At 37.7% G+C, this 27,347-nt stretch overlaps 1 protein-coding gene across 21 annotated transcripts in view; it reads right to left on the bottom strand.

Annotated features, from left to right (window-relative positions):
- ANKAR (ankyrin and armadillo repeat containing) overlaps positions 1-27,347 on the bottom strand; it is a 96,697-nt gene that overhangs the window by 60,878 nt on the left and 8,472 nt on the right. For 19 of the 21 annotated variants that reach the window (XR_003677117.2, XR_003677118.1, XM_055089024.1 and 16 more), the window contains exons 4-12: positions 26,205-26,368; positions 25,464-25,567; positions 20,501-20,681; positions 19,148-19,367; positions 12,974-13,175; positions 9,978-10,186; positions 7,229-7,333; positions 5,622-5,863; positions 572-740 (exon numbers count right to left, since the gene is read on the bottom strand). Coding sequence is in view for 19 of the 21 variants with exons in the window: in XM_055089024.1 (XP_054944999.1) it covers positions 572-740; positions 5,622-5,863; positions 7,229-7,333; positions 9,978-10,186; positions 12,974-13,175; positions 19,148-19,367; positions 20,501-20,681; positions 25,464-25,567; positions 26,205-26,368 (1,596 nt within the window). In the remaining 2 variants the exon portion in view is untranslated. Of the gene's footprint in view, positions 1-571; positions 741-5,621; positions 5,864-7,228; positions 7,334-9,977; positions 10,187-12,973; positions 13,176-17,477; positions 17,514-19,147; positions 19,368-20,500; positions 20,682-25,463; positions 25,568-26,204; positions 26,369-27,347 lie in introns of all 21 variants that reach the window. The other 2 variants (XM_055089042.1, XM_055089036.1) reach the window with 2 other exon arrangements.

Here is a 27,347-nt window from a genome sequence, read left to right as displayed (position 1 = left end):
ATGTGGGGAAAACCACAGATTTGAAGTTTATGTGTATGCTCACTGGAATGAGAAAATTCTTACAGAACCTAAGAGACCATTTGCAGTAGCTGCAGAAACTGCCTCATAGCTTCTGGTGTTCCTGGTGTTTATAGGCACTTCAGAGTTTGATAATTAACCTAATGATCTGATGACCTTGAATTCTGATATCAAATATCTTACAGCAAATCTGAAGTCCTTATTGTAACTTGAAAAATAGCTTCCAATGATCAGTGTGTGTCTTATTCATACAAGGAGACATCTACTTGAGTCCCTGGGCATATTAACTACATTATTTTCATTACTCATGCCAATATTTCCATTTATAAAAATATCTAGCTCAACATTTAAAAAATTATGGCTTTGAGAGTCAATTCCTTTTATAAATCCAGCAGTTTAAATTTAAGTGTTTCAGAAGTTAGGTTATGTTACATATGTCTAGATCCATCCTAAGATAAATCCAGGACATCTATCATAAAGGACAAGTCCAAACATGTATTTGCTTCACTTAATATAGCTGGTCACTTTAACATATATAGAACTAAAGACTTACCTGAATCAGAACTCAGAAATGTGATAAGATATGGGATGCCTTTATGGTCTCTCACTGCTCTTTGATTGTTTTTGTTTCCCATACATAATACCCGTAGACAGTTCATTACATTTACTAGAACGCTTTCTATGTCTAAGTTCAAAAGATTTATCAGAGCTGGAATTCCATTCTAAAAATAAACAAAAAGATTTAATTATAATTGAATTTATTTAAGATGTATGCTATCTTTATTTAGAAACACAAGTCTATAATCTTTCTTGCTATAAATATCTGCTTATTTAGGAGAGAACAACTGCCCATAAACAAATGTGTCTACAGATATGGCACATTAAATGACAGTTATTACAACTCTGAGCATATCTTATGCTTCAATATTAAGGAAAGTATTCTATAAATATATTTTCTGCCTCCCTCCCTCCCTTCCTACCTTCCTTCCTTCCTTCCTTTCTTTCTTTCTTTGCTGTACCACATGGCATGTGGGATCTTTGTTCCCCGACCAGGGATCGAACCCATGCCCCCTGCATTGGAAGTGCAGAGTCTTAACCACTGGACTGCCAGGGAAGTCTCTATCAATATATTTTCAAATAGTCTCCTCTATACCAAAATAATTTGAGGCTGCAAGTTCACTGTAACATTTAAGTATCTAAAAGTGAAACAGCTAAGTAATACCAATTGAATACGGTGCCCATTTGGAAATATTTGCTATTGTATACATTGCACTGGTAATTGGTAATTATATTTATGCAAAACAAAATATTAGTTTTAAATGTTAATGTAGTTTCTTAATTTTAAGTGGAGTAAAGATGGCATTTCTCCCTACTAACAGAATTAATGAAAGGATATTAAAGAAGATAAGAAACAGAAATGTAACGTCATTTTCAATAAAGTTAGGAGACATCAGTAATGTTGAACCATAATAAATGTTTATGAGTAGCCAACAGGGATGCGCAAGATCTCCCATGGCCACTGGCTACAGGAAATACTGGCAGAATACAGTTTTCCAGAGTAAGTGGCTCTACCTTAAGGGGCAGGAAAACATACACACACACCACACACAACGCGCGCGCGCACACACACACACACACACACACACACACACACACACACACACACACTTCCCTGTCTGGAACAACAGGAATGGGTATGGAGGATGGCAGCAGGATCTTACCTGGACCAATTTGTCCTAAAGTTTCAAAAATTAAAGAGGGCAAGGACGAATAAAGAATGATACCAATAAGAGGTGTGGAACAAGTAGTCCTATTGGTGAGATAAAAAGGAAGAGATAGACTTTTGCATTGTGGAGGAAATAGAATCCACATTACACTACTATGCAACAGTCTCTGCTGGCTAAGGGAAAGTGAAGCTGAAAGGACCCATGCATACAACCCTGTAGCATATGGCATATTCTTGCTAGCCTAGAACATGGATCTGGGCCCTTTCCCACATGTATTTCCTGCAAATAGCTAGACCAGAAAGAACTTATCTAATTCAAAGTGAGTAATGTTCAAAAAGGAAGTAGAACAGGATCTGTCCAAATATATTATAAGAGATAAAATAGGAAAAACTTATGACAGATAAAGAATGCTTGTAAGAAAAATATGCCACAAAGTAGATGAAAAACTTAAACTGAAAATGGTGTATTGTTATCAATGAAAAAAATTAATTCGGCGATCACCTCTATAAAACAAGGGTGCACAGGAGAGACATCAGTGCTCAGGGAAGATTTTTTGAGACAGGGAGAGGTGAAACAAGAGCTGGAAAAGCTCAGGAAAGATATGGAAAAATATAAAAGCCAAACTGTAATCTACACAAAAATAAACAAGGCCAGAAAACATAGCAAGAGACAAGGAGGATAGGATTGATGGGGAAAAAAATGAAATAAGACAGTGAGTGGAAAAGGACTAGAGAGAAAATGATAGCTGTATAAAACTGGAAAAGGTGCTATAATACACAAATAATTGGTATTCCCAAAGAGAAGTGGTTAGTTAATTCAGTGATCAATAAATTCAACAGTCAACTTTTGACTTTCATCTTACAACAGCCTTTGACACTATTGATATTCTTCTCCTCTTTGAACATGTTCCCCATTTGGCTGATAGGACAACAGATTCCTCAGGTTTCCTCCTACCTCGGTGGCCATTCCTTCTTAGTCTCCTTTGAGGTCCCTCCAGATCTTTCAGCTTTCCCACAGCTCCTGGTGACTCAACTTTCAGAAAAATAATACAGAATATGACTACTTCTCACCATATCCACTATTACCACCCTGGTTCAAGACACCAGTGTCTGTCACCTGGATTACCAAAATAGCTTCTTAATTAGTCTTGCTGCATCCACCCTTGCCCACCTGTTTCAACACAGAAGGTAGAGTGATATAAATCTCTTCATAGAATTTCCCAGAACAAAATTATTCAATGGCTTAACATACTCAGAGTAAAAGCCAGGGTGTCTAACAATTATCCTACATGGCCCTACAGGATGTGGTCCACCATCACCCAGCTAAGAGTGTCTCCTATTTCTCTTTCTTCAGCTACTTTTGCTTACTTGCTATTCCTTGAATATGCCAGGCATTCCTCTGCCTAGAATGCTCTTCCCAACAGAAAAACATGGCACACTTCCTCATCTATTTTAGGTTTGTACTCAAATGCCAACTGCTTTTTAAAAATTTATTTTATTGAAGTATAGTTGATTTACAATGTTTTGTTAATTTCTGCTGTATAGCACAGTGATTCAGTTACACACACACACACACACACACACACATACATTCTTTTTTCATATTCTTTTCCATTATAGTTTATCACAGGATATTGAATATAGTTCCCTGTGCTATACAGTAGGACCCTGTTATTTATCCATCCTATATATAATAGTTTACATCTGCTAATCCCAACCTCCCAATCCATCCCTTCCCCACCTCTCTCCCCCTTTCAAATGCCAGCTTCTTAGTGAAGTATTTTTTGCCAAGCTCCCCCCTTCCCTTTCCCTGCTTTATTTTCCTCCTTAACATCTATTCTCATTGGATATGCTATATTTGGTTTATTTTCTTTATTGTCTTGTTACCCCCAACTGGAATAAAAACTCCATGAAGGCTGGGATTTTGTCTGTTTTGTTCACTGCTATAACCCTAACATCTAGAAGTGTATTTCCATATAATAAACTCTCAAAAAGTACTTGTTTATGAATTTACTGAAAGAATAATACAGAAAAAATATTTAACGACTTGAATTCAAGAAAACATTTTGAAAATAAAAGAAGATGAATGTACATGTTGAAAAGTCACAGCAAGCCCCAGGAAAAATAGGTAACTAACACTGATGTGTAAGTCCTGGAATTTAAAGATAAAGAAAAAAAGAGGAAGAAAACACTGCTCATACAGTAGAAGATTTTTTAAAAACCAAAAATAATAACAAAATATGCCAAAACTAAGACTAAACATCACATCAATAAATGTAAATGAGCTATATTCAATAAAAAGTGAATGACAAAGCAAACCTAAATATACTGCATACAAGGGACACATTTATCCTAACTCTGGGTGATCAGAATCACTGGAGAGGTCTAAAGTGAGGTCTAAATGAATAAGACTAACTGACTAACTCTAGTTGTGGGCCTGGGGGGAGGGGAACATTTCTAATATATTTTCCAAATGATTGATAACAAAACAACCAGCAAGAAGTAAAATGACTCCAAAAAGTTAAAAAGAAAACGATAAGCAAAGCCAAATTAAACATGAGAGCACAAAAAATACAAAGATCACAAATCTAAGTTTGGACAACACAGAATTTGGGGCAAAAGTACTGCACTTGACAAAAAGGGTATATTTTATAATGCTAAATGACTCAGTCCATGATGAAGAAATGTCACCTGACAAAAACTATAAAAATAACCTTATTTATAAATATCTTTAAAAGATTGTACCTAAAATGTTAATAGACATAATAAGGTGGGTTTTATTTGAAAAAATACAGCATGGCAAAGATTGCTTGGTGTTCACAAAAAAAAAAAAAATTTTTTTTTTCTTCTAATTCTTTCTGGTACACAAATAGACTACATTTACCAGCCAGAATAGAAATAGCCAAGATGGTAGTATTTCTTTTAATATCTTCTCATAAACAACAAGAAGTAACCACATCCCCCAGAGCTAAAAAAGCAGTTGGCCTGTCTTCCATGTTGTCCCAGGTGATAGTTTTACCAGATAATTTTGTTGAGAAACAGTTTTCCCTTGGTCTCTTGCACTCCTACCAGTATTGGGAGTGTATCAAGATTGTAACAGCTCTTTCACCTGGGCCATTTTTCAGGATTTTTATGTAGCTATCATTTTTTTTTTTTTTTAACTGAGAAATAAATCTTCATTTGTTTTTAGCATTGATATTTGGGAGATATTACCACAATATCATCTAGGCTATCCTAGCTGATACCACCTCCTTATGTAACATAAACTCCTCCCCAGACCTTGCCAAACTGGAGCTAGCAAGATTTTATGTGTCACTTCCTTGAATTACTGTTCGCTTCATTTGCCTGTGGTTTTTCTCATTATAATGCCATTACCCTATGATGTGGGCCCTAGAAGTGGTACATGTGCAAGTACAACTTTTACTCATATCCTAATGCTGTTTATCACTTACTGGATCTTGGCTCGTCCTGCTATCATTCTTGAAAGGTGTGGTAACGTCTACCGCCAGGCAAAGAATAGGCTTGCTTACTGGTTGCTACCAAAGTGATGGGTTTCTTAAGCTCAATGTTCCTCAGATTTGACACTAACCCAATGTGCGGGTATGATCTACCTGGGCCCACTCTGTTGCCTTGTGAGACTTCGTGATAGGGAAAACAGACAACCCTTTGCTGTGCTTGCTCTGGTACTATCTTGCTCTTGTTTAATTTTGGCACTCATGAGATTGTGGCAGGTTTGCTCTTTGCCATCCTCATTAAGATTGGAGCTCGTCCCTGAGAGTTTATGAGGGCCACTGCATAATGAAATGGGTATGTATCTTTCTAGCTTCTATATGAGAGAACTAGTCAGTCAAAATGATGTTCTACGAAAAGAGCTTACATATTTGGCAATAACATCCTTGTTTTCAAGTTGAGCGATATCATATAGAATGACAGCACACCGAGAGTGTAGTTCGGGTTCATCAGAAACCAGTAGGTTGATCAAAGCTGGAATGGCTCCTGCTTCTACTAGAGCATGCACTATCTTTGCATGGGTTGAGATATTACTCAATAACCCAACTGTTTTGCACTGTAATTTTATTTTGGAAACTTTTAATAGATTGATTAAGGCAGGAATGGTGCCTGCAATGAAAAGATCAAGAAAAAGCATGAATTGTTTGTAACTATTTGTAGTCAATTTATCATGGTGAGATTTAAATAATGTTTATGGGCATTGCCATATAAACAGTTAGCAAATAATTCTATAAAATATTTATAAAATTATCATTTGAAACTACACAAATGTACTTTTCTGTCTTTTCTATAGTGTAGGCGGCTCTCATTGTTTACACATTTGATTTTCACATAGCACACAATCATACATTTCATATTGGTGATACTAAGTCACCTCTGAAACATTGAATTTTGGCTTAAGATTATTGATAAATAAATTATTTGAGCTACCATATGGTAAAGTTCAGTTTTGGTCACTGCATCAACTTTGTGTGGCAGTTGTTTGTGTAATTATTTGAGCATTTTATTATGTTTTACCCATATTTTATACAATCAACTGAAAAATGAAAAGTGCTGAATCTAGTATAAAGAAGCAGTCTTAGCCTCATTAATTACAGTTTGTTCAAAGATGGAAATCACTGGGCGTGGTGAAAATAGAAAATATGGCTTCAGTTGGATGCTTGTTACTTTAGTTCAATGTGAAGGAAAAACATTAAAGAGCACACATGACATGCTGGAAATATCATGGGTATAATTAGGGATGTATAGATGTATTTAGCTACCTTAAATGAAACCTCCATCATGACTTGTTTATCTGTGGTTCACTTTTTTTGGACAAAGAGCTTTTTTGTACATGTTTTTAGGAACATATTAGGGGACTACCTACAATAAATTTTTCATTCATTCAACAAATATTTATGAAGCATCTCATTTGTGCCCAATATTCACATTAGAGTAATGGCTACCATAATGGATGGTGTGGATAGACTATTTCTGTCGTTTCAGAAAGTTATAATGGGAAGTGCTATTCTCAAAACAATCCTGTGAGGTAGTAACTATTTTATTAATGAAGAAATTAGGCATAGACAGAGTAAGCAATTAGCCTAAGTTCTAAATGTAGAGCTAGTTACAAACCCAGGCCTGACATTGCAACTGCTATTTTTACAAATAAAGTGTACAAATACAGAATAGGGATAATTTTTAAGTGAAAGTAAACATAAGGATAGTATGATGAAGTAATTTAATATAATTTTTAAGTTCACAAACTTTTAGGGAAATGAGATTTATATCGTTTTTTGATCCTGTGCAGCTTCCATTTGGAATATAGAATATAAGGTTTACAGGTAAAGGAAATGATCTTAGAAAAATAGAAAGTTAAAATCAACTAAAAAGTTTTCTCCATAATTAAAAATACATTTCAAAGTGATTGACTGAATAAATCTCTACATAAAATAGCATAAGCAAAAGATAGATTATTAATAGATTTTACATCACCTGCATCCAAAATACATTTCCAGTATTCATCACTTGCTAAGCAGATTACTTCTAAAGACATGACAGCCATCATCCTTCGTTTATAGCTTTCGCACTGCAACATTTCTGGTAAGTTTTCAACAGAAAAATACACATTGTAATTTCATAAGAGGTAATAGAATGATTGATTCTGTTTCTGTACAGGCCAAGTGAAGCCATGAGTTGAGATCACCAACATCACCACCAACTGCATTCATTAAATTCCCCTCTGTGCATGTGAGGTGCTTAAACGGATTGAACACCCATGTTCTTTGAAGTTTATAATCTATATACTTAGTATTAAAAAACTCTGAAATTTTTAATCTTTGGTCTGAATGACTTAGATTGGCTGGCCACATGGTTCAAATTCACTTGGAAAATAGTATACCTCTCTCTTGCCTGATATCAGTTGTTGGATAAAATTTGAGTATGGGTTTTCAAGGACAGCAAAGTAAACTACATTACTGACAATAAACTTTTAATATCCATTAAAGCTTTATACATTTCCTGAGTATGAAGGAGATACTTTTAAAAAATCTTGAATGAACTTATACTCCAGAAAGGAAATAATACAAATATACATGATTCTAAACAATATCTCTGGTTCACGCAAAACCACATAGAAATACCTTTGCTCATCTCTTTTTACCCAACCCCTATAACAACAAATCTGGTCCTGACTCCTACCTAGCTGGTTCACTCCATGGTACTCTCTTTTAAAATTCAGCTTCCACTCCAAGAGCTAATCCCGGGGAGTTCTAATAAACTCTAATTCTTCTTTTACTCATAGTGGAAATGGGTAGTGTGAGGAGAAAGAGCTATTATAGGGCACGAAGCAAAGCAGCAGTGGCCAGACGCTCATGGTTATGGTTGTGTTCATGTCATTATCAGGACTTCCCAACAATCGCTGTAGGAAGGAGTGGCTGTCAAGAATTTTTTGTGCCATTAGGCTATTACTGTTAGGGGCCAGAAGGTCCTACCACTGCATTTCAAATGTGTTAGCCTTTATCCAAAGTAGCAGGATAGTCTTCTTAGTTACCTCTCAAAAGACTAAGATATAATGATATATATGCATATAAATAAACACTGAAAACCCCATCCAGTATCTCTTGGGCTGATATACTTGGAATGTGTTCCCAGCACCCAGTAAATTCCAAAATCAGGTATTGAGCCAGTTTTGAAACTAGTTACTCAGACTTTGTGCACCAGTAGGTTGAAAATCTTAAATATTTATTTATCTTATCCCATCCTAAAACGAGTTGTTGGGAGAAATGTTAGTTCTCATTCTCCAATTTGTTTAATTTTTCCTTTAGTTTTTATTTTATTAAAGTAATATATGCTCATGATTCAGAGTTAAATGTTACTAAAAAGCCTACAGCAAAATATAACAGTTCTTTACTCCACTCTCTCCACTTTTCTGAATTTCTCTCTCCAGATAGTACCACTCTGGACTCTTTCCCTATACCTTCTGTGATTTACATATCTCCACATTTCTAAATATTTATACACAGTTACCTTTGGCTATATCAATTTTAGACATCATTGACTGCCTTCATGGCATGATAAATGGGAAACTAGCTCTTTCAACACTGCTCTGCCATTTCCTCTGCTCCCCCCCTTCCCTATATTTATAGTCTTTAGTTAAATGAAAATTCAACACTTACATTATAATGCCTATACAGATATTATTCACAGCTAAGGACTGCAGTGTACTACCTTGTGTCTCCTTACTTTTGTTTTTCCTGGAGGTAATAATTTCCTTATTTTATTTCATCTGCTTAGTTTTCTTTGTACCTATTGGTCATTCCTCCCACACTTTCCTTTTGGTCTGGGTACACAGTTTCCATTCTGGGAATTCTATTTGCTATCATCTTTGAAATTCCCTTTGCTTTTCTCTTGGGTCAGATTCCCAGTTTCCTGTCAGTTGGGGAGAATCCCCACTTTAGATCTTTAGGTCTTTCCTGGTTAGCCTCTGCAAAGAGCACTCCTGACTGGCACTGCCAGTTCTCCAGCCAGCCTATTAGGGATTTATGGTGTGAATCTGAGACATTCTCAGCTTTTCCAGAGTTGGCTTGGAATGATTGCTCTGGTCTGCTAGGTCCTAAGCCTTGCCTGTCTGTTTTCAATATTTTATTGCTTTTTCCTGTTTTCTCTTCAATGCTTGTTTGCTGCTACTTAATCTCTATGTAATTTTAGTAGGGTCTTGAGAGGGAGTAAAATTAGATGTGTACATTCAGTTGGCCAGTAACTCTTACCTTTATTATATTTCTGGCTAGACTGAATATAAATTGGGGGGAAAAACCTCAAATAGAATTTTTCACAAAACATTATCAAAATATGAGGAAAGATGTTGTTGAATCTGTCTCTAAAATTAGGATGTGAGGAATGAATTGGAAGGAATCTTATATTTTCCACTCAAACTTTATTTCCTACCTCTTTTTTTTTTTTTTTTTAATGGAGCCGAGGATGGCTGGACTTTTGGAGCAAGTTGGAAAACAAAAATAAATATAATTGTGTGAAATATCGTCTGGGTTATTATTCTTTTATTTTAATTTAGAAATAAAACTACTTTTACACACACAAAAATAGTCCAGTATTATTTGTATTTCTGATTTTAACTCAAAATATGATGCATGCTTTACTTTGTTTTATTTCAGAATAAGTACCAATAATTAAACTGAATAATGATCAGAACATTTATTTATAAAGAGATTATGTGTTCTATACTCACCTACCAAAGTTTTCCAAACTGGGAGTTCAGGAATATTTAACTCTATTACATGCTTGAGAACCTCCGTGTGAAAGGTTAGCACTGCTAAATGAATTATATTATTTCCTTTAATATCTGTTTTTCTCCAGTTAGCTCCAAGAGAAAGTAGGTACTGAATAGTGTCCAGTGCTCCCGAAGTGGCAGCAAGTAACAGTGGAGTACACTGATTCCTAAAAATCAAGGAATATGTCATAATAATTGAGCACACACATAGTGTCAAATTTACTTCTTGTAAAACTATCCAAATGGCTGTTGGAGGAAGTCTGATTTATACATCATCTTCTCTTCCTTACATAGTGTTGTTCTGTATATTCCACATGTCAGTAGATTTGCCCCCCTTGCCTTGGCTACCCCTACCCTCCCTCCCAACTTGATTATCATGCATTACAATTTGTTTGGAAGTTGATAATGTACAGAGTTCTTAGACTATACTATCTCATTGGCTCCCTACAATTCTATGAGTGAAGGAAAAAGCAAGGCAAGTATTATCAGCCCATTTTACAAATGATGAAACTGAGGCTCAGGTAGTTCTCCAGCCCATTTCTTTTTCTATTATTATTATTTTTTAACATCTTTATTGAAGTATAATTGCTTTACAATGGTGTGTTAGTTTCTGCTTTATAACATAGTGAATCAGCTATACATTTACATATATCCCCATATCTCCTCCCTCTTGCGTCTCCCTCCCACCCTCCCTATTCCACCCCTCTAGGTGGTCACAAAGCACTGAGCTGATCTCCCTGTGCTATGCGGTTGCTAACCCATTCTTTACAATTCATGTTGACTTCTCAAATCCCAGCTTCCTCAGTGTGGCAGAAACTAACAGTTTTTCTCAAAAACCCACCATCTGCTTTTTAGATGGTGAAGAGTTTTTGGTTGGGCACATGGCAGTCCAGCCAAATGCTACATTTCCTACCTCCTCGTATAGGTAGGTATGGCCACATGACTGAGTTTGGCCTGTGTGATGTTAGTAGAAGTTACCTGGGCAATTCCCTAAAGAGAAATGGAGTGGGCCATTACTTTTCCTCTCTCTTTCTTCTCATGGCTAGAATGCAGGCATAATAATGAAAGCAGGAGCTGCCATTTTGTACCAGGATATGGAAACCACATGTGAAGAAGCAACAAGAGGACGTCTGGGTCTCTCATATTGCCAAGCCATCATGCCAGCCCTCAACCACCAACCCAGACTTCATGAAAAAGAACTACGTTTATCTTTTTTAAACTACAGATATTTGGGGCTAGCTTTGTCACAGCAACTTCAACTGTATCTTAACTAACAGGTCTACTGACTAGCAATGTGACCTTAAGCAACTTGCGTTACTTTCTTGTCGGTAAAATTATGAGAGTAACAAAAATCAGCTGACAGTTTTGGTGTAAGGGATGAATAAGGTGCTTATTAGCACAGTCTTCATACATAGTCCCTCTGCCTTTTTTCACCATATCACATTGCCTCAAACATTACTTTTATTTTTTATCCTTATACCCATGCCTTCTTCTCTTCATGAAGCCCCTTTCTCTTGCTGCCTATCCTTGAACGCTCACTAATATCCAGCTGGCCCCAAGCTTCTCCTCTTTTTCCTGGGCCCAGGGGAAACTCATCCTTTATGAGTAAACACCTCTTCATTTTCTCCCTTTTCTACTCTAATGGGAGAGTTCTCCTCCTGTTCCTGTCTTTCGCCTACTCAGTGGTAGGAATAAAGATAACTCCGACTTCTAACACCATCACTCTGATGTTCCTCACTTGAAAAATATGTTAGCAAGTTATATTATGACCCTTTCCAGTTCCACGCTGCCACTGCCCCCTGCCAACTGGGTCCTCTTCCGCCAGCCTAGCTCATGTTTTGGCTGCCTCGCCAACATGCCTCCTTCTATTCAGCACCCATGCTAACTACCGTCTGTGTCCTGATCTCTCAGGTCCTTGTCATATCTTCATTTGTGCTCCACATTCATACGTACCAGCCTGGTCACACTCCTCATTGACTCCACATAGATCTCAACCTTGGTAATTGTCTTCTCTACGAATACGAATCCTTTGCTTCTTCCTTACGTTCACAGATAGCTTACTTCTACCTCTGATTTTCAATTGTTTGACCTTTTACAATCCACCCAGTCTTTTAGCTCCCTTCTGCTCAAAGACACATTGTCAAAATATGACAGAACTAGGAACTGAACTCAGGTCTCCACATTCCATGGCTCTTTCCAGAATCCATTTGCCAGACAATCTATTAGCCAGAGACCCTGGTTTCCCAAAAGCTTTTCCACACACATCTCTGCCCCAACCTAGGGAGGATTTATTTCTACACTGAATAATAATCGAGAAGTTATTTGAAGACCCAAAAATATCTGAAACTATGCCTAAACCAAAATAATAACCTGGTATCTAGATTACTAGCCAAGAATGTACCCTCAGGAGAAGGTTTACCTCCACCCTAAAGGTTGCTAAATTGTGAAACAGAACACCGTTTGGGATGTTTCCCTATTGCAAAGTTATTTTCTTTTTTTTAATGTCTTTCTATTCTGGATACTACTAGATATTTCTCCTACTGTCCACGGCCTATCCACCTTGGTCTGGAGCCCTCAGGCTGCCCCCTGGTTGTATAAGGTCCAATTTAGAACAACTTTCTCCTCCCTTGTCTCATGCTTCTTCCAGGACACTAAGTATCAGTAGTTAGCCTGATAAACTAGTCTGTAGAATCACACCTTTGGGAAAAGGTTAGAAAAAACTTCCTAGGGCTTACTCCTTATTCTTCCAGAAAATATGCATAGGTTAATAGAAGTTCCCATTTTTATAAATTCTAAAGATAAGTGGTAGGAGAAGACAGTGACTAGAAAGGACAGCAGAGTAAGCCCAACATAGCCTTTCAAATCATTCATAACAACCAGTCCTTTTAGTGTCAGTGTTTGGGGCAAGCCATGAAAGCAGAAATTTATATTTTTACAAATGCTTAATAACTTACTCAGCTGTTGCCTCAGCTTCTAGTAAACTAGGATCCTTCCTACAGAGAACAATTATGATGCAGATATTGTCATAGAAAGCAGCAAAGTGAATTGGCATCCAGCCTCTTTTTTCAGAAACTGTGTAATCAGCTTTGAAACAAAGTAGACACATGGTTGTTTCTAATGAGCAAGCCTGTGCTGCCAGGTGTAGAGGTGTTGGACCTAGAATGGATGGACAATTACTTCAATGGTCAAAGAGCTAACATTTCTGAAAAACATGCCTTTTTAATGTCCAACAACAGAGCTTAGTATTGTGATATAAAAGCTCCAAGAAGATCACTAAAAGGATTTACTTAGGCAACTCCATACTTCTTTATTTAACTCAGGATGTCTGATCATTAAAAATAAATACTTCTTTATAAGTTAAGAAGAATAAATAACACTGAAAATATTAAATATTTGAAAAATTAAGTCAATGTATAAAAGTCATAAAATAAACTATTTCTTTTTTTTTTTTTTTTTTTTTTTGCGTTACGCGGGCGTCTCACCGTTGTGGCCTCTCCCGTTGCGAAGCACAGGCTCCGGACGCGCGGGCTCAGCAGCCATGGCTCACGGGCCCAGCCACTCCGTGGCATGTGGGAACTTCCCGGACCGGGGCACGAACCCGTGTCCCCTGCATCAGCAGGCGGACTCTCAACCACTGCGCCACCAGGGAAGCCCTATAAACTATTTCTTGTTTAAATTATTTTCCATTTTATTCAAATGTTTTGTAGTAGGAGATAAGGTTCTTTAAAATTGAAAAAAATATGCTCATAAAAGGCTTCTATGTCACTAAATCCAGTGGGTGTTTTTCCAAGTCTCATCTAACTTCTCAACAGTAAGTTGAACACTTCTTCCGTTTTAAAAAGGTTTCTTCTCTTGGCTTTTGTGATATGAGACACTCTTATTTTTCTCCAGCATCTCTGGACACTTATTTGCAATCTCCTTTGGGACCTTTTCATTGTCCTGATATCTAAATGAGCCTTAAGACTTTTATCTTCTCAGTGGCTTCATTTACGATCTATAAGTTGATGACCCCCAGGATTATGTCTCTAGGTCTGATTTCTTCCCCAAGCTCCAGATCTATCATCTCACTAGGCATCTCCACACACCACTTCAAACTTATCATATTCAAAATTGAACTCCTATCTTTTCCTCCAAACCTGATCCTCTTTCATCACTCCCTAATTCAGTGAAGGATATCATCATCCAGCCAGTTCTACAAACCAGAAACCTGAAAGACTCCTCTCATTTCATCTTCATAACCAGTCCCCATCACCAAGTCTAAATATCTCTAGAACATAATCTTTACTGCCATCACCACCCTACTTAAGGCCATAAACATCTCCAAACTGATATCCCCACCTTGTTCTTGCCCTTCCCAATCCACTTTTTCAAAATGTAAATCTGATCTTTTTACCTCCTTGTTTAAAATTCTTTAGTGACTTCTTGAGGCTACCTGATCATTAGTACAGGAAAAGGATGCACTGGCTCCAACTTAACCTGAACCATCCCCCCTCCAAAAAGGAAAAGGAAGGAAGGAAGGAAGGAAGGAAGAAAGAAAGAAAGAAAGGCAACATACACACCTTGTTCTCTTTATTTGGGCCTTCTTGTAGCTCCTCAAATGTAGGGTGACCGATCGTCCAGGAAAGTACTGGTCTATGCCTGTTGCCCCAGCATAATTATTAATACTGCCCTTCCATTTTCAAACTCCCTGATTTGGATGATGAATTATCCGGTCACCCTGGGCTATTTCTGCTGTCTGAAAGCTTCCTTCTCCCAAACTACACTTCTCTGATTGGGGTCTACCTAAGTCTTATTTATTCCTCAGCCAAAATGGTATTTCCTCAGTGCAGCACTGTTTTTCTCCCAACTCAGAAAATTCCAATGGCCTCCTGCCTGCCTTAGTAGTCTAAGCTCTATATCATAGCCTTTGATAATCTATAACATCTGACCCAAATCTATTTATTTAAAATTACTGCTTAGTCTTCCAGTTTCTGGTCTGGCATGTAAGGAGCTTAAAAGTCCCCAATCCATCCTAACAGCAAGTAAAAACTTGAACAAACTGAAAAATGAACAACTCTTCTCAGATCCATTAGAGAAGTGAGGTCACATGGCAAAAATGCTGCTTCCAAAACTAGAGAGATAGACAGGCAGATACAGAGAATCACAACTTACTGGAGCAGAAATCCAAGAGCAGAAACCTCTATAGGAACCAGTGGCAGGGTCAGAAAACCTGATGTGTAATTGACAAATTGCTGGTGGCTCAGTGTGGACAACTCTGATAGTCAGAAACCCCAGGGGACCCAGTCATAAGGGGTCCCCATGCTTTAGAGAGTTTTACCTCCAGAAGCTCGACCAGGTCCTCACAGTTAATATTGAAGAAATACCCCCTTGTGTTTCCAGCAGGGGAACGGGGAAAGGAACCATTTGGAAATACACCAAAGCATTCTATTTTTCTTAGCAAGGCCAGTCGGTCCTCAGGAGAAACTATTTTACCAGAGTCTAACCTACTGAGGTTTTATCGGAGCCTAACCTACCTGGGGGAAGGGAAGTACCCAATTACAGTCCCCTTCAGCCATCCTGATCCACCTAAGGGGCAGGCAGGGACTGAGAAGCAAGTTGAAGTTCATGGTTCAGGAGCATAAGTTCCCCCAAAGACTGAGACCTAATCATAGCACTAAGAACATTTTGGTTCATTTCAATCAATGAAACACAATTAGCTCAGCAGGAGAAACATATCAAAATGAACTGAAGTTTGTTTGTTCGGTTTGGTTTGGTTGGTTGTTTGTTTTAAACAATGCTAACCTCCCCACTGACCCTCTCCTTCTCTTCTCTACCTTCCTTCAAAAAATATTTCAGCACAACCCAGGGGCAGGAATACTATTCTTACACCCCCCTCTTACTCCTTTAAAGTGTGTTTAATAGAAATGCAGGCTCTCGGCTCTCAGCCAGCCCTCTGAATCAGCCTGCATTTAACAAGATACCTGTGTGATTCCTACATACTTGAAAGTTTATCCAATAATAGTGGGACGAAATGTCTCCCCTTGACATATGCAATGTCTGATGATATTTTGGTTGTCACAGCTGGGGTTGGGGTTGCTACTGGCATTTAGTGGGTAGAGGCCACAGCTGCTACTAAACATTTTACAGTGCATAGGATAGCCCCTACAGCAAAGACTTATCAAGCCCGAATGTCAGTAGTGCTGAGGCTGAGAAACACTGTCCTAGTCATGCTCGAATCAGGGAAGTCCTGGAGGGGTTTATGTAGTCTGAAGAAATCATTCTCGGGTAGAGAAAGAACCTTGGTCTAAAGAACAGATGTCCTAATGGGACCTGAAAGCCATTTTTCTCTTTTCCCTGAATTTTCCCTGAATTTTTATAGTACATCACTGTATATTAATAATGCCAGTGATTGTGAAATGCTACCCTGCATTCATCCATCATGTGTCCACACAGCAACTATTCCCAACTACCTATTAGTGCCAGGCTTTCTCCTGGGCACTAGGATACTACGGCAGAGTAAACCAAATCCTTGCCCTTATGGGCCTTATATTCAATTGAGGAAGCCACAATAAACAAATAAATAATATTATACAAGGTAGCCATAAGTAATATTTAGAAAAGAAAAAGGGAAAAAAATAGAGCAATAATGCAGGAGGTGTACTGTTGTTACTCAATTGCAAATTCCTACAGGGTAGGTGGGCCTGTAGATAAGCTTTCTTTTCCCCCTCCAGGGCCACTCACCTCCCTCTAAGACCCTCCCTGCTCTCTGCCTCTGCAGATTTTGCAACCCCTGTCCTTTGGCTTCTTGTCAGTAACTGCCAATGGGGAGCCCTGGCAGGAGACTGGAGAAGGAGGATGATGAGGTCAGGATACTTATCCTCTCTGGTCATCTCACGTTAGCTGTTCTTCCACCAATGGAAGGTGGCTGGTTTGAATAACTATTGCCCTCCCCTTACAAAATGCAGGTCTTTGTAAATGGTTTCTTTAAAAATAAACCCTCCTTGAATTAGCCTATATAGAGTATGAAGGTATAGCCTTTTAGATATAGATATAGAAGGTGTATCCTTTAAATTTTTTTCTGTTTTCATCATACACAATACTTAGGTCAAGTCTCTCACCTCGGCAAGAATGACTCATTCCTCAGACCTCATAGATTGTTAATGTCACTAGATGGCAGCATATCTAAATAATATTAACTGCTCTTTTTTTAGGCATAAAACCCACGTTGGGGCCTGATTTTACAAAAATAAGTAGAGATAATTTGCAAATTCCAAGGTTAAAAAAAAGAGAACCATCCCCCAAAACTTAAGAAAGAGATGAATAAATAATCATGGGTAGAAAAAATGTACACTTCAAAATGTATATAAAAACCATTTTGTGTTATTCTCATGTGACAGCATTTTGAAGATTATATACTACAAGGAAAGTTTTAATATATAAACTTTAAAAAATGCACCAAGTATTTTACTTATGTCTTACCAGTTCTTTCTTTTTTCATGTCTAGTTTTGATGACTCTGTTTTAAAAGGGAATACACATAGAAGTATGATTATTAATATGCAAAAGGTTTCCTAAATTAGTCAACATTGACTCATATGAAGGAGAACAAAATGACTATGTTGAGATGCAGGTGACAGGATTACATCGAGCAGGACTGAGTGTAATTTTGGGCCAAGTCATCTGGGTGTGGGCATGCGTCTGTCATTGCATCAGAGCAGACCCAGAAACGCTGCCTTGCTCGTGGCTGGCCAAAACTCACAGGGGGCAGTTTTGTGTTGGTTAAGTAATAACACATAGACATTTTCCGTACTTCAAACTCTACTCAGTTCTAAGCAAATGGAAATCTATGTAGTCACAGGATGAATGAGACACTTTAATTACCAATGTTTTTTTTACACCAAAAACACTTAAAACACATCTTTAAATAACAGGCCACCCATTGCATTTTGACTGAATTTTGCTCTATTTTAACTAAGTTCATTGTGTATTGAATATTTTAATTAAGTAATAGAAGCATGTTAATACCAAAACATTTTAATTATACTGATAGGGGGAAATTTATGAAATTTATCAGTAGTCAATAGGATTAAAGCAGCACATTTTGTGTTGGTGTGAAACTTTAACACAGCCTCTTAAGGCAGCAAGTTAAAATATAAAATTGCCATTTCTTATTGCCAATGTTATTGCATCAGCTATTCCCAACATTTTATTTCCCTCTTCAGTTGTGGAGGGCTTCCACTTTATTTTCAATTTTATTATTTTTATACTGGTTAAATTTATTCCAATGAACATATAAATATGTATGTATATCTACAATAATAATCAAGAAAATTTGCTGTTTAAAGTTTAAACCAGGTTAGCCTTAAAGAGTTCATTAATCCTAAAATTATGATTATAGAGGAATTTTTTGTTATTAAATATAAGTTTATGTAGTATGAAGAAACTATTACCTGGTTAAGAGCCTGGGATAAGAAATGGATGTTCTGCTGGGATCTCTATTTATCTCCCTTTTCTCAGAATTTCTACAGTACATCACTGTATATTAATTATGTCAGTGATTATCAAAGGCTACCCTGGGCTTCCCTGGTGGCGCAGTGGTTGGGAGTCTGCCTGCCGATGCAGGGGACGCGGGTTCGTGCCCCGGTACGGGAGGATCCCACGTGCCGCGGTGCGGCTGGGCCCGCGAGCCATGGCCACTGGGCCTGCGCGTCCGGAGCCTGTGCTCCGCAGCGTGAGAGGCCACAGCAGTGAGAGGCCCGCGTACCGCAAAAAAAAAAAAAAAAAGGCTACCCTGAATTCATCCATCAAGCCATTCATTCAGCAAATATTTCTCAAGCACCTACCAATGCCAGGTTTTCTTCTGGGCACTAGGATACCATGGCAAACTAAACCAAATCCTTGCCCTTCATGGAGCTTATATTCAAATGAGGGAAACACAATAAACAAATAATATTTACTACATAAGGGAGCAACAAGTGATACTTAGAGAACTAAAAGGAGCCTCTCTGAGATAAGTGAAACAAAAACCTCAACTCTGCTCTAGGTTCCAATACTAAATTTTAACCTTGTGCTGAAATCAACATGCATTCCTAATGCCGAATAGGGGTAAGTAAAAGAAAAACATTTTAAGATTTAAAAACTTTATGGTACCTTGGCTAAGTATAATAAAGCGTCTCTGGTTGACATTGAAGTTGGCATTGCACAGTTGACATATGATTGGAACTCTGTTGTGTAGAGCAGCTTGATGAAAAATAGCATAACCTGCCTCATCTGAAACATTGATCGTCGAGCTTGAAGTTTTACGGCTAAATGTATGGAAAACAGCAGATAATCCTCTTTCAACAGCAGACTTCATACCAAATGGGATACTCTAAAATTATTAGGAAGGCCAGAATTAGTTTTTTCAAAATACATCTAAAGTTTAGTTAAAGGAAGAAAAGTACAATGAAATATATTAATATAATCACATGATTGGTGTGCAATTACAGTCGAATTTTCACAAGATCCATGGGCAAGGAAGTTGTTAGAGCTATAAAGAAACATTGAGAACTTTAAAAAATATTTTGGGGAAGTTTTTTTTTCCCGTCCTTTTTTAAGGGAGAAGTTGTAGATCTTTCTTCTCTGGAGACAATTAAAACAAGGAAATAAATATCTTTCTGAACTATTTAAAAAGCAAATGGACTTTGAATTCCTTCTCTGATTTAAGAACAATCTAATTTAGAAGTCTAGACACTTGAAATATATAGCTATAGGAATACAGTTTGTCTTCTTTGCTCTATGTCTCAAAGTGGAGAGGTGAAAATGTTACACTCTTTTAGATGTTCTGACAACTCAATTTTTTTTAACGTCTTTATTAGCGTGTAATTGCTTTGCAATAATATTTTTAAATTAAACTAATAGTTTATCAAAGCTTAAAATTTGTGGACATTAAAACAAATAAATGCTAAGTAAATGTCAATGTATCCTTTGAAACTGGTGAGCTCACCACTTAATTTATCAGTTCCAAAAGCTGTCAGTCAAAGCATATTGAAGCAGATACAGAGGTTTGATTCAGGATGCCAGGTTTGCTCCTTAGATTTAGTCGCCACGACTGAAGCCTGCCTCTGCAATTTACTAGCTGCGTGATTTGGGAAAGATCCTTAACTCATTGCATGTCAAATTTCTCACTTGTAAAATAGGATTGATAACAATAGTACCAGTGTCTTGAAAGAATTTGTTCTAAGAATTTATAGTATTTGTATGTCTGGCATACAAAATAAGCACTCAATAGATATTTAGCTGTTATTAAGATTAATCACAATTCCATTCATAAACAGGTTGTTTTGTAACCTGGCCAGAAGTTTGTAATCCAGAATTGTAGAGCTTTTCAGCTGCTAAAATGTGGAATCTTAATTGCATATTGAAGACTTTATTTAACCTATTATTTATCCCTATGATAAAAATTTGAGACATATACTTATTTATAATTTCTTACACTAAAGTATGTGGTAATCACTGAAATACCTTGCATTTCATAGCTTTTTTGAAACCAAATTTTTTCTTAAATTGTTCATGTAATTGAGCATCTGTCAGTGGAAGTCTTTTCAGTCTCAGATTATTCACTATTTCATTTATGGCTCCCCACCACTGTGTCTTATATAGTTGCTGATAAAAAGTTTCAAGTTCAAAACTGATCACATAGTAGCTATTAAAAAAAATAAAGAAAACAATTTAAGTCTTTCTGACTTGGAAGTTATTTGTTACTTTTTTTCTATGCTGGCAAAACTTTTTCTATAACAATTACAATTTTCTATAACAAATACAAAATATAGTTTAAAATGTACTTGATTGTAAGTATTTTAATGACATGGTTATCAACTATTATTAATCAGGTCTTTTATAACAAGTATCTTCTCCATACTGACCTTTTTAATTGACTCTGTCTTTCCGATACCACTGACTAGGGGCACTGCCTAAAAGCCACTGAAAGTCCTAACTCTGGTTGAAAGATTTCTAGGTCTACCTTCTAACCATCTGCTTAATCTCCTCTTACAAATTTACTTTTTAATTCCTTTAATCTAGTTATGTCTACATTTGCTTTTTCAAGAGTGTACCGTGAGTCTGATTTGGAATGATGTTTTGGGTAATGGCTGCTTGACTTTTACTCACTGCACAGTGGGCTAGAGAAACTCCAACCCACCAGGTCCTTGAATCATAGGTAGGCAATAGGCCCAGTCCCCTCTCACTCTGGAATGAAAAAATGACAACATCTTGAGTGGCTCTGTTCCCTGGGGTTGCTTATCATCACAGGTAAAAGAAAATGGTGGCCTTCCTCCACTTCTGCCATGAGTTACCTTTCCCCATTGCCAGATTTCAGTGGTGAGTGTCTCAGCTGCTGTCCCCACCTCCGCCAGTGGGAAGCCTCTTAATGTTCCCTGGGTTTCTCCTCTAAAGGCAACTACTGATTGCTGTAAAAACAGTATTCTTGACAGTGGTAACCCCCTCCCATGGCTCTTCACTTTGCTGCTCAGGGACTATTCGTTCTCCTAAGGATGCTGAGAAGTTTTTTCCATTGTGCTAATTTCCAGGAGAGTGAGTCGGTGACTCTCTATGCTAAGGAAACTCCTTGCCCAGAGGCTGAGGTGGAATCACGGGGGCCCCATGGATCAGTTAAAGGAAGATCTTAGGAAAACACTCTATTATGAACCGATCAGGGGCTAATACCCTCTCTTCTTTGACCTTTACTTCAATCCCAGTTTTCTGAATATAATAGACCTCTGCATAGATGGAGACATATTTGAGGACCTGTTAGCATTTATTTGAGGCTGTCATTCTTCATATCCACCATCTTCTTCCCCCAAAGGAAACCAGACTACGAGAATATAAACTAAAGGCTTCTTTACCCACACCTCTCAGGTATAGTGCCAGGCCAGGTGGTGGACTTGCCACTTTGTCCACCTTCATCAATGGGAACTTGCCTAACTTACTAGACTCCAGCCTCCGAAATTGAGGAGCAGGTATTCTGAATCTTACCCAGATTTGAAGGCTTTCAGATCATAGTGGTGATAGGCTAATGGGCCTTAAGTAATTGAATGGATCAGACCTGGATACTTGATTTGCACTGGATGACTAAACTAAATTTCTGGAAGAAAACGGCTCACCTTTCCTTGGTATTACACACACTGATAAGAGTGGACACCATATACACATACCCCAAGTCCCATAAGACTGTGTCCATAGATCTAGGCATGAGGGATTACACTAAGGATGTCCTTTGGTCTTTGGCTGGCCCAGCTCTACATCATCTTGCTCCAAGAGAATCCCAGTGTCAGAAACCTCTGTCTTTTCATGTACTTCTCCAGGCAGCTGGCTCTGGCTGTGGGAAATTGCTATGGAATCAGAAGCTGCTGACTACATTTGGAGCCCTGGTACTCAGTGATGTACTCCCAGATCACTGCCCAAGCGATGAAACAAACTTACGAATTTAACAAATACCAAGGGAGGGTAGGCTGCTTTTAGAAATTTGGTCTAATCATCCAATACAAATCAAACATCCAAAACCAGCAGGGAGCTGTCCTACCCTAGAAACTGGAGAAGCAACCGGTGGTAAAGATCACCGTACCCTGAAAAAGTCTCTGACCTCAGAATTGTGTGACCACCCCCCCAACCCCTGCAAGGTTGGATACACAACCTGTGCATTAGGACAACAGTGGCCCACACAGAGATGATTACTGGAAGCACAGAAATCCCAGGTGGCCAGCACTGTGAGTGAGCCCTCATCCAAGTACTGCATAGTGACACATCACTGTTCTTACTCAAAACTTTAAGCGTAGGCATCAGCAGGGGCTTTAGCAGAGCCTCACTTTTAAACAACTCCCTCCATAGTTTGCTGGGCATCTGCACTCAGCTTAGGGACTGCAGTAGGACCCTCTAACATCACACTTCCCTGACACGCCACCGTCACGTCAAGTTGATTTCTGACCTGCCTCCTAACATCCACAACAGCATCATGATGCTGGTATGCTCTCCCCCGAGTAGGACATTTTAGTATCAGTATCAACTCATCTATTTGCTCCAATCATTGTCATCTTAATAATTCATGAGTTCTTCTACTTTCATGGTCTGCCAAATCCTGGGTATCTGACTGTGGCTCCTATTTTTTGATGTTGGTATGGTGGAAAAATACAACCTAAGCCAAAACTGAATCTAGTAGGACTTAGATGTTTCCAAGCAGGGCAGGAAGGCCAGTGGAAATGATCCTATTTTCATTAGGGACCGGGAGTCTCCTAGGAAGTAAATCATTCTGAGGAAAGAGAACATCACGATACATGAGCTCAGCCCAATAACAGTGCCCCTAAAAGCAAAGAAGAGGGGCGATTTTGAGATGGTATGTTTTCAATCATTCAGATTATTCTCTGGTCCAGGACCAACACAGAAAGAAGATCCCTACATAGAAAGAAACAACTGTAAGCAAAATGACTGAAAGAGCTGTTTTTGCACCAAATTGTTAGGGGCTCAAGGCAGCACTTGTTTGAAACCAATGAAATTGGGAAAGAAATTATCTTTATGTCATTGAATTGGCTTCAACACATCTCATATTTGATGCGTGCTATCTACCAGACATCAGCAGGAGTCAGCCCAGGGGTGATGCCAGCTCTGTAACCAGGAGCAGCAGTGTCAGAGACAACAGTGACATCAGTATCGAGTTGCCTTCTTGGGGCTGTTGGGCTCTGGGGTTCCAGCAGTGGATCATTACAGGAAGGAAAGGAGACTGAAAATATGTCATAGTAGCTGAGAGTGCTGACCCATGGGCATACAAGATTTCTAGAAATAATTCTGTGGGGGTAGATTTTATAGGGAACTGAAGGTTCACTGGTAATTGGCTCAGGAGCCAGGAAAATAGTACTACTCCTCTTGTGGTTTTCACTTTTACTCCATGCTGGCTGGGTCTAGGAAACAAGCTTATGCTGGTTTTGAAAGTCTGAACATTCTAATCCATCCGTCTACAATTTGCCAACACTGATAACCAAATGCTGTGCATTCGTCAGAAACTAGAGAAACAATTCCACTATGAGATCCCACTGCAGTGATATGACTGGATCCCTTACGGTGCAATGGCAGGGTGCTTACACCAACCATACTCCTTCACCCACAACAACCTCTCATCCAGCACAGTCTTCATTCCAGCTCTTTCCCTGCATTTCCAGGATCATTCATGTCCCGCTAGACACTAGAACCTGGGAGAATAAACCTTTGTTTAGAAGAGGCTCCAGCTTGGCAAGAATCGTACACGGAGTACGTCTACAGGTGCTAGGTCCCTCAGAGATTCCTCCTCCAGGGAGATGCACACCAACTGTCCATTCCAGAGGAGTGAGATCTACTTCTTAGTTCCCTTCAAAATCATGGAGGCTGTTAGCCACATGGTCTTTGACTTTAGCTCTAGTACCTTGTGTGCATCCAGGCAGTATTCAGTGGAAAGATCCACCTTTCATCTTTTATCTGCTTCTCCCTCTACCTTATTCCTCTTATTTTCCTCACTGCCATGCATCTTGAAAGAAATTTATAATCTTTGTCTTTACTTCTTCACATCCCATGAACTCTCCCCGACTTTATCCTTCAACTTATTACACATAGCCTTCTACAACCACATCTTCTCTTATCAAGTCATTGTCAAATTTAGAGGGCTTTCCTCAGTCTTAAATCAACTTGGCCTTTTTCTCTCGAGTTTGATGCTTTTAACTATTACCATATTTTAAAACTTCTCTCCATTTGGCTTCCATGCTATCATACTTTCTCGCTTCTCCTCTACCTCTATCATTCCTTCTCAGTCTCTTTTTCTCTCTCCTCTGCTACTCCCCACCCTCCTTAAAGGTTTCTATTCTCCAGAGTTCCTGACATGGCCCTAGCCTCTCAACTACTTCCATGACTTTAAGAAAAACAAAACAAACTCCAATACGCTTTAAAACCTCAAGTCTCTACCTCCAACTCAAATGTTTCCTCTGCATTCTATTTCCCTTATTTACAAATTTCAGTTTCCAAGCTGTGAAAATCCAAGAACATACATAAAAGAGCCTAAAAATACTGAGAGAAACATGGTGCTCTAAGAGAACACAGGCTTAACAAGACCCAGAAGAGGAAGAGGATTTAAAATCACATTCCTTACGGAAACAAAGGGGTGTGTGCTGAGTCCATTGCTTTTCAGTGGGCCCATAGGATTTGACCCCAACCTCCATCCCCATTTAACCACTGTGTTCATTGTGAGAACAAATTACAATGTCTAAGGATTATTACACAGAATGTATCAAGGTGTATGAAGTAATAAATATAACATTTAATACTTTGTAGAGTCCGTAGTCATTCACAGGGGTTATTATTGTTCTAGGATCTCCATCCTGAGGTTTTAAGTTAGCCTTTGCATTTTGACACTTTCCTGTTTTCTGCTTTCAACAAGTTGTGTTACTGTGAATAATTACTAAAAGTTCCTTACCTTTTTCCATTTAATTTCATGGTTGGTATTGAGTAATATTCTTTGTATCCTGAATCTTCTGCAAATGTATTAGCAGCACAATCCCGTATTTTTTCTAAATTGTTCTAAAATACAAGTTATGTTACTAAAACAAAATCTTTAAACAAATCTAAACAATTGTAAGACTTATTTTAGATGAAATTTTATACCTGTAAAGGACAAATTTTTAATAAAAAATCCCAAGTGACCCTGGTAATAACTGAATGTATCCAATCCCTAATTTGGATTAGAGAGGAAAATTTTTTAAAAAGAATATGGAGAAGGTAGAAAAACAGTGACAATTGAAATGTATCATGTTTTCCAGATGAATTTTGTTCTCAAACTCCAGAGGATCTCTGTTCTAATACTAATCTTTGAGAAAAATGGAAGACTATGTAGTTAATGTTCAGGGATTTCTACCGTATTCTTCGGTTAACTATTCTAGGGCAAATGTGGTCCATTAGAAGTCTGTAAATTCTGCAAGGATGATAGTTGCGCCTAGCTTATTTATCATTTTATCTCTGACATTTAACACAAGACCTTAGATATACTTGCACTTAATTCATATATGTTATGTAATGTTTGAAGAAATTAGTGAGTTGTGAAGATAATCATTTGGAGAGCTGCCCAGTGCCTGTACCAACAGCGACTCTTTCTGGTTGGAGAATAGGATAAAAGAGTTGTGAAATGACAAACCATTTCAGGAACAATAATAATTTAAACCTTAAAATCTTCCAAAGCATTCTCAATTGAAGGAGTGCTGATATCAAATTCAATTCCTCCATGAACATGAAAATACTGATCCTCTTTGTAGTGAAAATTCTGGCATTTAAAATCTCGTCCATATATAAATGGAGGCAATTCTCGCTCAGTCTTGACCTTGTCATCTCCAAAAATGAAAACAAATTTTTGTTTAAAAATTGAATAACAGCATATAGGCAATCATATTTTTGAGGTCTAAATTCTCTTTCTCATAAAGTGAACAAATTCTATGTGAAATGAAAATCTTGGCCATTAGTCTATTTATTCATGCTCTTAATGTATATTTTAAATATTAAAATATATTTATATCATACATTTTGGTCTTTTTTTGTAGTTTCATTGTACAGACATTTCAAAAGAATAATCAAAACATTAGTTTACTTATTGATTACTATATATGAGCTCAAGACTAATATTTTACCCCCAATTATCAGAAAAGATATGAAACTCTGTGCCGTGGAGAATCTTTAGTTAAGTAAACAAGTTACCTGAGCTAGTTAAGGAAAAGAGAGACATTATAAAGAAAAAGGTGGGTATCTCTCACATGACAAAAATAATCAGCCCATTCTTCTGGAAAGTAATGAAGCTACACATATAAAATTTATTTTGAAAAATAATTTTCTAAAATCCTGGCAAGGATTAGGTTTATTCAATATTTTGACTTGTTAGCAGAATATAGTTTCATCAATATAAGGTATATAATATATTTTGAGAAATGCAAAAGGTGTAGAAAAGTACAAAGAAAAATATAACACCTTAATCTCACCACCTGGAAATTATTAATATTTAGTCATATTTGTTTCCAATAATTTAAATAATAAGATATTACAGATATAGTTAACATCCTCTTTAAGCATATTAGTTCCATACACATGACATTCTCCCCACCCCCATCCTGGACAAGCGCTGTCATAAGTCCATTTTTAAATAGTTTACAGATATGGATTATAATCTTCACTATCATTCTCATGATATGAATTTTCACTAAATGACTTGCAAAATTTCTACTGAAAATTTGCCATCTGAATAGAAAGCCCACTATAATAAGCCTACAAATTTGAGCACCAGTGAAAATACACAAATTGTGTGCTAATCTGGGTGGGA

The sequence above is a fragment of the Physeter macrocephalus genome, chromosome 2 (genome assembly GCF_002837175.3).
Source record: "Physeter macrocephalus isolate SW-GA chromosome 2, ASM283717v5, whole genome shotgun sequence".
Taxonomy (NCBI): domain Eukaryota; kingdom Metazoa; phylum Chordata; class Mammalia; order Artiodactyla; family Physeteridae; genus Physeter; species Physeter macrocephalus.
Note: the sequence above shows the minus strand (reverse complement) of the source record. Positions and strands in the feature narration are given on the sequence as shown.